This window comes from Stegodyphus dumicola, chromosome 9 (assembly GCF_044657685.1).
Source record: "Stegodyphus dumicola isolate Sdum_Otavi_A_Nest chromosome 9, ASM4465768v1".
Lineage (NCBI taxonomy): Eukaryota > Metazoa > Arthropoda > Arachnida > Araneae > Eresidae > Stegodyphus > Stegodyphus dumicola.
Window position 1 is genome coordinate 125,463,810 of NC_140776.1, and position 13,227 is coordinate 125,477,036.

General features: G+C 31.6%; 1 protein-coding gene across 4 annotated transcripts in view; it reads left to right on the plus strand.

The window, feature by feature from the left end:
• LOC118185492 (rab GTPase-activating protein 1-like) overlaps positions 1-13,227 on the plus strand; it is a 170,694-nt gene that overhangs the window by 32,693 nt on the left and 124,774 nt on the right. For all 4 annotated transcript variants that reach the window (XM_085824059.1, XM_085824058.1, XM_085824057.1 and 1 more), the window contains exon 2: positions 12,785-13,045. In XM_085824059.1, coding sequence (XP_085680185.1) covers positions 12,842-13,045 — 204 coding nt within the window. In that variant the 5' untranslated portion in view covers positions 12,785-12,841. The remainder of the gene's footprint in view (positions 1-12,784; positions 13,046-13,227) is intronic.

Below are 13,227 nucleotides of genomic sequence, written 5' to 3' on the forward strand. Positions count from 1 at the left end.
TTTCCAAAGTTCTTGGAATTGACGTTTAATTTTTTTTATTTCGTCAGTTTTCATGAATATTACAATGCATAATTCCCATTTAATTGAACACACTAATCCCAACGAAAAACTTAATATTTTTTAAGCCGTCCTCAAAGAACTTACATAGGCGTTACTTCAGTCCACCAAATGACATGGTTAAATTCTCAAATCGAACAGCCCGCAAAAGTTTTTTTCAAATATGGGAATAGAATAGTTCTCGCAAACATTGAACAATTTCTGAAGTTTTCACAACCTCTTCCCACAAAAAGATGATGATTGCTGTTCGCATTTCCATTGTTGCAGAAACAGTTCCGCAAAATTGCGCCTCTATCAGCCAGATAACTCAGTTAAACTAAAAAATACAAGTATAGTATAGCACGGGATAGCTACATAAACATGTCAAACATTTTCTCTGGCTGATAGTCTTTCCTGTAAATTCTAGAAATTGATTTAGAGCTCAATTCCTATAACTTTGGAAAAATTAAAGTAAATGTTGTTACGTGCGTACGGGTTCGTAATAGATTGAATACACAAGTCTGATGAAAAGTTAATAAAATTTATTCTTATCACAAGAAATAAAACAAAATGCTGAAACTTTTTCTCACAGATATTCGTACAATTTCACACAGTAGTTATATTTTATACTACTAAAACGTTAAATAGAACACAATTCAAAACGCGGAGAAAGCTAATCCGATCTCAGAATTTACTGCAGCCAAGTAAACAACATCAGCTCACTAAAACAACTGAACTGTTTTTCTCCGGCTTTTATAAGCATTTTAATAAGTCATGAGAAGCTTCTTGTAATTTCTCGAGGTTTCTGAAAAGCAAAAAAATAAAATTACAATTGCAGCTAGCACGCAGTTGTATTAATTTAAATATGAATTACGAGATATCTATTTATTAAATGTTAAATGCGCGTGCTCCTGTATTTTTACTGTTCCGTCCTAGCTTTCTCTTGAAATATGTCTCGTGATGCACCACATGGGGATGTAAAACAATTTTAACGATAATTCTTCTAAAATTAGTTAACTAAGTACAAAATCCGTAACAGTTAATCCGCTTGTTAATAATTTACGAGCATTCAGAATTCTCACGTCAGAAAAATGCTCTGAGTATTCACGTATTAATTTATTGTCTTTTAAAATAATCTGGTGTGGTCGCCACATGACTTCCGTGTACTGCCTATTAAGTTGTACATATTTTTGTTGCATTTCATTCAAACTTATTTCCTTGAATTTCGTCAGAAATATATTTTTCACACAACCCATTTTGGCAAAAACAGACCTTTAGTCTGTCCGTTCGTATAGATGTCACGCAAAAACATGTTTCAAGTGTTTTCGAGAACGGTCGAAATATGACACTTGAAATTTTTCGCGCATACAGTACTTCCTTTGCTTCGTACAAGCAAGTAAAAATTATCCACCAAAAAATGAGGAAGGTGCTGTATCTTTCTTTCATGAAAGACTCATTTTATCTTGCATTCGAATATGCGAAAATGGTCATTCGATAAAACTGAGTGTCAATAAAATTATTTGGAGGTACAAGATGAAAAGTTCCAAGTAAGGGAAAAGTATATATTTTGACAGCTTGTTCAGTAGTTTAGAATGTTGTTTGTAACAGTGTAACGATTTATTTACTGTTGAACAAAGTAACTGATGTCAATGAAGTGGTCAAAGAAGCAGTTTAGCCTTTACACAGATATTGTCTGAAAGAGTTTTATGAGAGAAGTGTACTTTCTAGATTCAATCCGACAACCAAATAAGCCAATATGTGTCTCTGAAGAAATCGTTGATATATACAAAAATTTATTCGTGTTGGGCAAAAAGAAAGCTGGCAGGGTTCGTCCACAATACTTGGATTTTTGATGAGTTGTGTAGAGACTGGTGAATTCTTTTTTTTTTTTTCAGGCTTCAAATAAGGAGGGAACCACATTCGTGGCAAAATGCTATAAGGTACTGTAGAGGGATCGACTATTTTTTCATACTGTAGGCAAGCACATGAAACACTGGAACTGGAAAAAGTAAACATTCTATAATTTTGTTTATTTTAACGACAACTGTTAATACATAAAGTGCTGGTAGACTGTGGCGTCCGCGAAGTGGCGTAATAAAAATCAACGAGGCACGGTTCGTCATCATCAAGGGTCTTGTGACGTTGATGCGGCGAATCTCCTTGGGGGAGAGAATATTTCTGGTGCTATATTAAAAGCAACAGCGGAAACGTGATAGCAACAAATTGTATTCGAAAAGTAAACACGAACCTAAGGATGATCTTAGTGCTACCTAGGGCTTAATGGGGTTTGTAATAACGAGGAAGTACTGTTCTGCATGTGAACCTCAAAGAATTTTTTTATCTGATCACAACTAGAATGAAATGTTTATCTTCCCTAGTGGTGAATAATGCTGTCCATGACTATATATTAATAAATTCTTGATAATGGAATGCAGTCAGGAGAAAAATGGAGAAGATGTAGGGGTGTTATTACACCTTTCACTTCTTGAAGTTTGAAATATGTTAAAGGTGAGGAAGTGAAGTACACGAAATCTATGTGCCTAGAAGGAAGGATGTTTCGTAAAGGACTGTGTAAGGAAAACTGGCTGATATTCACGTTATATAGGAAAAAACCCACGAAAACCAACCGTGCAGCCAGCTCCTTCGTCTAAGATCAAACTCCATTCAGCGGTCTTAACCACTCGGCCACTGGTGGGGTCGGAAGTGGTATTTCTTAGTTCATCATTTTGTGGCAATTGGTTCATTACAGAAAACCTGTGCTTATTACCTATCGCTAATCTCCAGTTTAAATAATAGATCGTTGCAAATTTCAACGTATGTTTTCGCATTTATACTATTTTCATACATACGAGCTCGTACATTGCAGTATCATAAACACAATACAACTAGAACTATTCATGTATGTTAAAAAGAGACGGAAAAAGAAGAAGCGGGAGTTATCAAAACATCCTGCATTGTTTGAATAGCTCATCGATTGATAAAACGGTCGAATAAATTTCTTTGTAAATTCCCTTTGTTAATTCCTCCTTCCTCCCCATAAATAGTGGACGATTTTCCGATAAAATATCAACGGGAACGTAGAGGTATTACCGAATATACTACAGGGGTTTGAAGTGACTTTATTGGCTTAATTTCCCCAGTTGCTTTTGATTTACTATTGTAGAATTTTAAATGTACAGTAATATTCCCTTTATCCTTATATATCAGTTCCGTTGTAATTTAAAAATAGTACCGTACATATCGTTTGCTGTTAATTGGAAACTTTATTAATTAAATTATTAAATAAAATGGCAAATAAAAAAATAGGTGACTGGTCGTGAAACGTATAACATGATACTATAATGAAACTTTTGGCCTTCCACAAGTTTTCAAGTGTGGAATTAAAGGGAAGGTGGAAATGCGGCTTAGGTAAATTTAAGAAGTATTGTTGTGCTAATTAACGTACTGTAACCACTAAAGGTTTATAAGAATTAAAATTAAGTATTTGAGATTTATAATGATAAAATTCCAGGAGAATTTCTGTCTTTTGTTCCCTTCTCTCAGAAGCAAGTTTGCCAAATCGACATCGGACTAAATTTCATTGTTAATATAAAAAGCACAAGGTTTCTGTTAATAGTATTATGTAAAAGCAGAGTCTTTTTTATATGTATAGATATTAAGGCCATAGGTCGACGTAAAGTCTGCCAGGAAGGTCGGGCTGCGTCCCTCATATCGTATCGGTATAAATATTGTTGCTATTTGTTATATTGTTGTTGAACTTACATATTACATATGTTGTTACTATTTGTTATATTGTTGTACACACACATTACATATATTGTTGTTTTTGCTATACATACTGTCTTTTATATCTATACGCATCTAACGGCATTGAAAAAATACATGTTGTACATTTGTACATCAGACCATGATTATAATACGAGATAAATAAGATCACAACCACCCCGAGGTAATTATCACGAACATCGATTATTAGAGGTAATTGTATGGGTGTGTACGCACATATATACATATATACAAACATACATGCGTACGTATATAGATTTCTCAATCCGGCCCCAATAACAGAAAAGTAACCGTACGAGATTTTCTTTCGTAACAAAAAATATGAATGAAAAGCGAATAAACAAACACCATCAAAATTTACGCTCATTGTGAAATTTTGTCAAATTTTCCCCTTACATTTTTATAAGACATAATTATTATTATTTGAAAAATCTGTTATCTTTTCTTTTTGAATAGTCCAGTAACTTTACTAACTATGGCACGATTATACCAATTTTATTCATTATTGATGTAAAGAAGATTTCTGTTAAATAAAATAAGAGTTGTTTAATGTAAATCGTTTTCTGTGAGCGTTTCTTTTTAACGTTTTCTTTGTTACCTTTATTTATTGAATATCATGTTCTTCGCACTTAAACCATAAAATTCAATTCAACAGCAATATCGCAAAATAATTTTTAAATGAGCATGTTTTCAGAATTTCCGATACACAGTCTCGCGCGCTAGAGATAAAAATGTGTTCCCCCCCCCCCCGTACAGTTTTGCCATTGCTCGCTTTGAAATCGTTGAGTTTGTTAATAAAAAATTCATTGAAGTGTTACAAAATATGGAATCGATAATAAAACAAATTCCAAGTTTGAACTTTCAGATGCTATATTCGGAGGATTACGATATTCAAAATTTGATGCCTATAGATACCGTTGTTTTTTATCACAATGCGAGAAACATACATACGTTTATGCAGATTTTTCATTATTTAATTTCTTTAAATATAACACAGGGCTATAATAAACAGGGCAACAGTTTGAAAAGTGATACGGACATAATTAGATATCGCATTATTTACTTGCATTTTTATTTAAATCTGTGGCAACAATTAGATTCATCCCATAATAACTTGTTGCCATAGTAACGATAAGCTCATAAACTTTGGAACGACAATTATTATATTTTTGACTTTTGAGTTTGTATCAGCATAAGTTTCTTTCATGTACTTAGATATTCTTAACTGGTAACTAACTATCTATCTCAATAAATAAATATTTAAATACTAATGAAGTCGTATTTTGAATACTTATTTCTACCTTCTAAATTGGTGATCCGAACGTGATGGTAGGGGACCCCTATGGCAACTCGTTCGATGAATCTAATTGTTGCCATAAATCAATAAATGTATAATAAACAGGGCAACAGTTTGAAAAGTGATACGGACATAATTAGATATCGCATTATTTACTTGCATTTTTATTTAATTCGAAGTAGAACAAATATTTTTAAGAACTGCGCGTTTATTGATTTTATATCCCTTGTTTGTTACCCAGTAACAGCGATATTAAGTTCGAAAGTTAAGTAGTGTACACTTTTGACTGGCAACACGCTGGCGCTAGGAAGATAAAAGTATTTTATTTCAGGTAGTGGCAGCACATTGTTTTTAAATAGCCGTGTTGGTTGATTAAAATGTGAAGATTTTAATCAACCAACTTTACATTTTACCGATTGACAATACTCTGGCGCGACATAGTCAGGAAAACGTGTTTTATTTCGAACAGTGTGGCCGTTGTTCCCTTTCATGTCGCTGAATTTATCAATCAGAATTCATCAAATTCGTACGAAATATGAAATTATTCAAAAACAAATTCGAAATTCAGAATTCCAGTTTCGAGCTGCATATATTCGGATGTTAAAAATGTGATGGCTGTTAAGTGCCGTTAAGCATAGATACATATATAAACACATACGTATACATTCTTTATTATTTAATGTAAAGTCATAAAACGAAATAGTGCAAAATACCTTTTTAAAACATTTTATTGACTGTACTTATTTTTTAAAAACAAATCACTGTTATAAAAGAAAAGAACAACACGTTTCAAATAACGATGGCCATAATCTTTGGTGCATGTACAGTGGTTCACAGAAGTGCTCGGACACTTATGAGTTTCATTGAAATATTGCTTTATTTATTAATAAAAATTATTAATTTATAATGAAAAATTATTATATCTATAAATTTTTCTTAGCAAACTATATTAATTATCTTATGAACATATTAAAACTTTTTTTTTGGAAAACCAGTAATAAAAAAGAACAGAAAAGTTACCTCACTAAAGTCTGCGTACGCTTTTAAGAAATCTGCCCATAGTAGTAAATATTGTAGTATTTCTGTCAGTATTTTATAGTATATACTGCAGTATTTTATGACTGCCTTCATACGTCTGGGCATAGAGTTTACCAGTTCGTTTGTAATATCTGCATCAGTGTTTCTCCATTCTTCCGTCATTACTGTTTTTAGTTCGGTTTTTGTTTTAATATTGTGTCTTCGTATTCTAATCTCATCTCTCTAGATGTGTTCTGTTGGGTTTAAATCTGGTGACTGAGGAGGTGGTGTTTTCAGAATTTGTGGACATTATAGACACCCAAAAGGCGAACGTTGCGGGTCGTGTGCTTAGAATCGTTATCTGGTTAAAAAATAAAGTTATTTCCAGATCCAAATTTTGGGCGCATAATTTTAAATTATCTTTAGAAATATTTATAAAGAGTATGGTTCATTGTGCCATAAATAAATACTGAATTATTTAATCCTAATGCTGACATACACGTTCACAAAAGTACACCTCCACCGCCATGCTTTACTGAACCAACCAAGGTCTTGGGAGTAAGCTCCTCATTTCCCCTCCCCCTCCATACAATTCATGGAGGTAGGAAAGGGAGGACGGGGCCAACCCGCGCTAAAAGTGAAGCACTGCTTTGAAGCTTAGGTCACCAGATGGGGTGTTCTTTGTTTACATTCAGAAGCTTGCTTGACAAGATTCTGATAGTATTTCGACACACGACAGTTCCGTAGAAATCGAAAAAGGGACACTTTCGCATGAAAGAAACATTCATAGTGTGATGGATAATAGCAATTTGTATAGTTTAGTGACATTTACGCATAAATCACATCTTGGTTATTTTTCGATAACTAACAACAGCGATTTTGATTATGAATTTGTTTTATAAAATTATAAGCTGTTGCACTACAAAAATATAGATTTTAAGAAAAATGTTATGCTTAAAGAATGAAAAATACCTTACGATACATTTAAAATTGTATAAATCTTTCGATACCCTTGATAGAGTATTCGCTACTTTTATTTTCCAAACGTCAAAATGTTTTAAAGAAAACAAATTTTTTTCACATCCATATATTATTGTAACATGTACCTTTTAAAATTTTTTAGAGGAGAGGCTTTACTGCTGCTCATTTTAAACCCATCGTTTTAATTTTATATATCTGAAAAATAATCACTTTGGGCTTACACGTTTTATAAATATAAAATTATGTACGTTAAAATATTTGTAATTAGGCACATAGGTGAGATTAAGTTTTTATTAAATAGAGTAACGCATGCAAGGGCTATCTGCCTAAAGAGAGAGATGCCATCGTGGAGGAATTTTGAAGAAAAACTGACCTTTGAGTGGGTATTAAAAATAATACTTATAATTTTCATTCAAATTATATTCATATATATTTTTTATGTAAAACTTTCGGGTGTATGCTAAATTAGTGTAAGTTACTTTACACGAAAAATATAGTGAATGCACAGAAATTAAAGATTTGCACATGCCGGAAATGAAAAATAGAAAATATGTATGGGTATTTATGCATGTGCTTGCAAAAAGCATGTATCTGCCTTTGACAAAATACTTAAATATTCATTAAATTATTTATAAATGTATTTGAAATGAAGAATTTATTCACTTATAAACAACTGTGATAGTACTGTGAAGAAATCTAATGATTAAATGTATCTAATTTATAATGATTATAAATGTTATCTAATATAATAACCTTAATATTGAATTGTAAACATAAATTGAAATCCTGTTGACAAATACGTTATAAAACTATTTAAGCAAGAATTGTTCGTATTGGAAAGCAATCTGTTAAAAGGTATTGTAAAGCAAATGCTATGAGATGCGCACTTAAGAACGTAATAAAGAGTTTTGGAATATGTATTGTTGAAATGAAGGGTAAAAAAAAATCTGATAAGTATAATTAAAAGAATTATTCCCCTTACATTTTATAATAACTCAGTTACAAGTTTTAAATAATACTTAAAAAAAAAAAAAAAAAAACTTATTTTATTCCCTTTCAGAAATGTTCAGAGAAAGTCAAATACTATTTAATACATATTTAATTATTTCGCTAATTCCTAATAATTCTCTAATTTAAAATGAACCGAATAGAGCATTAATTATAAATTGACTTACATTTTCCGATTTAAAAGATGCCTCAGAAGCCAAAAAATCATGTCATATTTAAGAAAGTATTTTAGGAAGAAGCTCTATAAATAAAAAAGAAATCATACATAATTTTAATATTAATAATACAATAAACTTTCATCTTAATTTTTGTACCTTAACCGAATAAAATCGAATTACCTTAATTTTTTTCCTAATGTAATTAACGAAAACTTGTGAAAATATTTCATTCAAATTAAATTCTGAGAAAACTATCCTGTGAAAAGTATAGCATTTAATTCCGTTCAGAATGAAATGTTGTTTATTTATATGTTGTTTTCACATACTTAGGACTCTGAAGTGTTGTAGAAAAAGAAAATATATACATTTATATGTATATTTACGACGTAATTACAAAATATTTACATGTGAACGCGTCAAATCCCATAGAACTCAATGGTAAATGACCCAATGTTTTGGTCACCAAGTAGGGATCGCCGGTGCTTCAGAGCAGGGTACGGGAGAAACTTGTTTAGGGCGACTCCATCTTACTTCTTACCTCCATGATACAATTATACACTCGTCGGAATCAGAAATGTTAAATTCGCTTTCATCTGCAAATAAGACATGATTCTAACACGTTTGGGCTTATTTACCATTAATTTTGAGAAGAAAAGCCTATGCTTTCTGGTTTTTGCACTTCCAAAAAATTTCCCTGGAGCAGAGTGCCGATGTAATCCGGCGTACTCGTCAATCTGAGTACTCGTCAGTTTTAAGTGAAAGTGAAGCAGAAAATTTTTCAGAAAGTTCTGTGATGCGCTTTAAAATACTCAAACATGGATTTTTCACACATTTTCTAACTACAATTTTCTGATCACGTTGAGTCACATCGAGTCCTCTTTGCCGAACCATCTCTTCTCACTTTATTTTGGATCCGATTTTCTTCTTTAAAGATTTTATCACATACTGCTCCGTAGAATGGGTTAAGTTTCATTTGCCGATATCAATCAGATTTTCATCCGTATAGTAAAAAATGATCAATTTGGGATTGCTGTTCGTTGTTTCCTTACGCCTGCGAGCTGTTTTTGAATATTAAATAAAATATAACGAAGTAAGCAAGCAAAAATAAATCCAAACAATTTTTTAAACGTCACCAAAATGCAGAAATAAAAAAAAGTGGTAGGCGATAATTTTATTTATGAAATTTTACGAAAAAGTTTCGGTGTACGATCATTTTTGTGGCTTGTTTTAAATAAGTCAGTATTAAAAATTAAAAGGTTTGGTTTTATTCAGAGTCGCTTGGAGCTGATATGAAAAAATATTGGGCTTTATATTCGAATTCAGTTTCGGGTTACAGTTTTTTTTTTTTTTTTTTTTTTTTTTTTTGCAAATTCTCAAAAGTGTGAGAACAGACACAGTAACAGTTTGTCAGACACAGTATCTTTCTGTCAAGAATTTTTTGGCGGTTTATCTAAAAGGATACAAATATTTTTAAGGAAATAGATTAAAATATGATATAACCCCAACATTTTTTATTAAGAAAATCATTTATTTTAATTTAAAACTGATTAACGATATTTACTTAAAAATATTCAAAATATAAAATATCATCAAAGTGTTTAAAAAAAAGGCAGTTTTCAATTTTTGGAATATTAGCTACGCTACAAACTCAGTGGTGTTTGTACCTTTCGTAAATGTAAGAATTCTGCTGATATTTTTTCAGTTAGCAAATACACGTACTAATGTAGAAATTTCGTGAAAGCAACATTCGAAAAGCATGGAATACCTGTATGCATTTTCCATTTTCGAACAGCAAATTGTTTTGAGGATTGTAATATATATATATATATCTTTTTTCTGGTAACTGTTCCATTATTTATTCAAAATTAAACAATTAAGATGAATTTATATTTGATAACGTAAATTTCTTATCTACTTATTTCCGCATTGTCTGCCTCTGATTTAAAATGTTAACAACCTGATAAGGTAGATATACTCATCGAGGTAAAAGATCAATATGGTACAATTTTTCAATATATTTTTAGGTATATTGTTCAAGAAATCGATTGTGAAAGTATTAATTTGTTATTACAAAGTGATGAAATTGTTATTTACTGGAAATTACTTCTATGTTGGTGTCAATACAAAGAGAAGTGTGATGGCTTGCAATGTTTCATATAACGTCTCGCCTAAAACATATTCGCAGTAAAAATTCGTATGAAGTTTATAAAATTAATAGTATCGTTCATTGTTTTCTGCGCAACTAGTAAGTACTATTTTGTTTTTGTTTTTTTTAGATAATTTTTTTTTTTTTTTTTTTTTTTTTTGGACACATTGTAAATAACGCTTTCATTCGTTCTCACTTTTGAGCAAATTCTATTTTAAAGGGGATTAATTAGTTATTTATTTCTCCTCTCTAAACTAAGTTTTTTTTTTTCTTTTAAATTTGTCTAGTGTAGGAATTTTCATAACGTGAAATTGTTTTCGTAAACTGCTGAGCGCTGTAAATGTTAGGAATTTAGTAATTGTCAAATGTATGTATATGCGAACTATTTTAAGTTCGTATATAATTAGAGAACTTGTATTATTTGTTTAATATGCAGTAAAGTGCCGATTAATAAATTCGGTAATACGATTCCATGACCAGATAATAAAGGTTCGTTTTTATCCGAATAGCAATGTATGCAACGAGCCCATCGATAGCCAAATAGATAAGGTCATTGATCTTTGGTGATTCGATCGAGGCCTGTTCCCGACGACCAAGCAGGATGCATGGGATTTTCATGGTTTTTCCTATGCGTAAATATAAATACGGACTAGTTTTTCTTAGATACTAGCCGGTATCCCCAGATTTACCGCAATACTACTAAAATTACATCAACTCTAGAAGTTATTGTGAATTTTTCTGAAAATGTGTTCCATTTTTTTGGTTTATTATAGTTGTTTTGATAATTTTCTATCATATTTCTCTGTCCTTTTAAAACCCATTTTTCGTTGTCCACTTTAGTCAGTTCTATCTTTAAATAACAAGGGAACCTTTTTTAAGTTTTTCTTTGAGGAGGGTTAGTAATTTTCTTGCTAATTTTTGCATTTATATACTGAGAAACTATATATGAAAGAAAAGTAAGAAACTTGGTAATTCGAAAAGTATAGACGGTAAGATGGACTACGCAGTTTTCACAAAAATGCACAGAAAAAAATAAGATTTTTTTTAAAGTAATGGAAGATTATATTAGTACCAGAATAATTACATTTTTCGCCGACGGTTGTTACTACGATTATGTCAAAAGGTTGTGCAGTGGCGCAGCGTAGTTCGCAACGCAGATAGGATTATAGATGTTGAAAGGTGATAATAGCCAAATTCATGAAAAAGGCCTTTCCAATACTGGAAAGATCAATCCAGAGAGAGGACATCCAGGACACCGTCATCGTGAAGTGTTTTTATTGGCAGCAGTTGCTAGACTGACCTTTCCATCTTGCATTCTCCTTACGCTATGAATCACAGTTTTCTTTTGCACAAAGGGAATGATTCTGTCTCTTAAAAGCACTGCTATACGCTTCACTGTGATAGAAAAACATTTCGAAATGTACTGCTGTGGTCATCGTCAAAGAAAATGAGATTGTAATGAACGATGCAATGAATCTGCGCTATGTTGCTATCTTTAAGTGATGCAAAAGGGTTTCCGCAATCTCGTATGAGTTCGCTTTCGCCCATATGCACCAGCTGTACGTTTACTTTTGCATTAAGCGAAAAGCACGCCTCGTGAGTCTTCAGGACGTTTGACAACCATTTCGCATTGCCTTCAATTTCCAGATCTGTGATGCGTCTCAGAATCATTTGGTTTCAGTTCCTGTACGAGGATACATATTGGAAATGACTCCGAGTATCTTCAAAAAGCCCCATACGAAATACCATTTCTTCCGGACTGCAGCAGTGCCACCTGTTGGTGAAAACTGTAACTAGTATTACAATAAAAATTTTCGTTATTAAAAAAAAAAATCTCATAATTTCATCTGCATTTCTGGGAAAACCATATGTGTATAAACTTATATATTTATATATCGTTGCCAAAACCAAACTCCCAAACACAAGTAAATTATTTTCATCTTCCACGCGCTTGTGTGACCGTTCGGTAGCACAAATTTATTATTATTATTATTATTATTATTATTATTATTATTATTATTATTATTATTTTTTTTCAAATTTAATCTCTCTCTCTCTCTTTTTTTTTTTTTTAACGAGCTAGGAGATTTAAAAGCAATAAACGCATTTCATCTCAATTATTATTATTATTATTATTATTATTATTATTATTAGCTAGACTCGTTAAAATCATTATATAGTTTTTTCTTTTTATTAATAATTGTTTTAAGCTGCTAGTAATGATAATAATTATAGCCACACATTTGGTTTTACCTGCATGTCTTTAGTTATGTAACAAATGTATTTTTCTGAAAGAGTTTGTGTACTTAATCTACGCTTTAATAAAATTTTTCTCCTTTTATTTTCTCTGTTTAGCCGTGGTGATCGAATAATATGCACATGGAATTGATTTCGAGGTAATAATTATCGACAATGGATGATGATGTCAACAGAAGTTCTGAATCTCTGCCTACCAGTGAAGAGTTTGAATTAGTTGGAGGTGCTGAGCCCAAGCTTCACATAACAGGAAATGGAGGCGAAGAACAATTGAAGGAATCTTTGCAGGAAGTATTGCAAGATATCGAAGGCAAAATGCTGGACGTTTCGCCGAGAGAAAAAACTCCGAATCTAATAATGGTATTTACTATACATTCCTTAAAATTAATGTGGTATTGTACATATAGAGAGTTTCATAAGAATAAATACTAAAGTTAAATTAAATTTAAATACTTCTGTTGCGCAATTGCTGCAAGGAATGAAATTTAAATTTAACAAATATTCTCTATTTGTATAAAGCTAATTTAAATTTAAAATTCAAC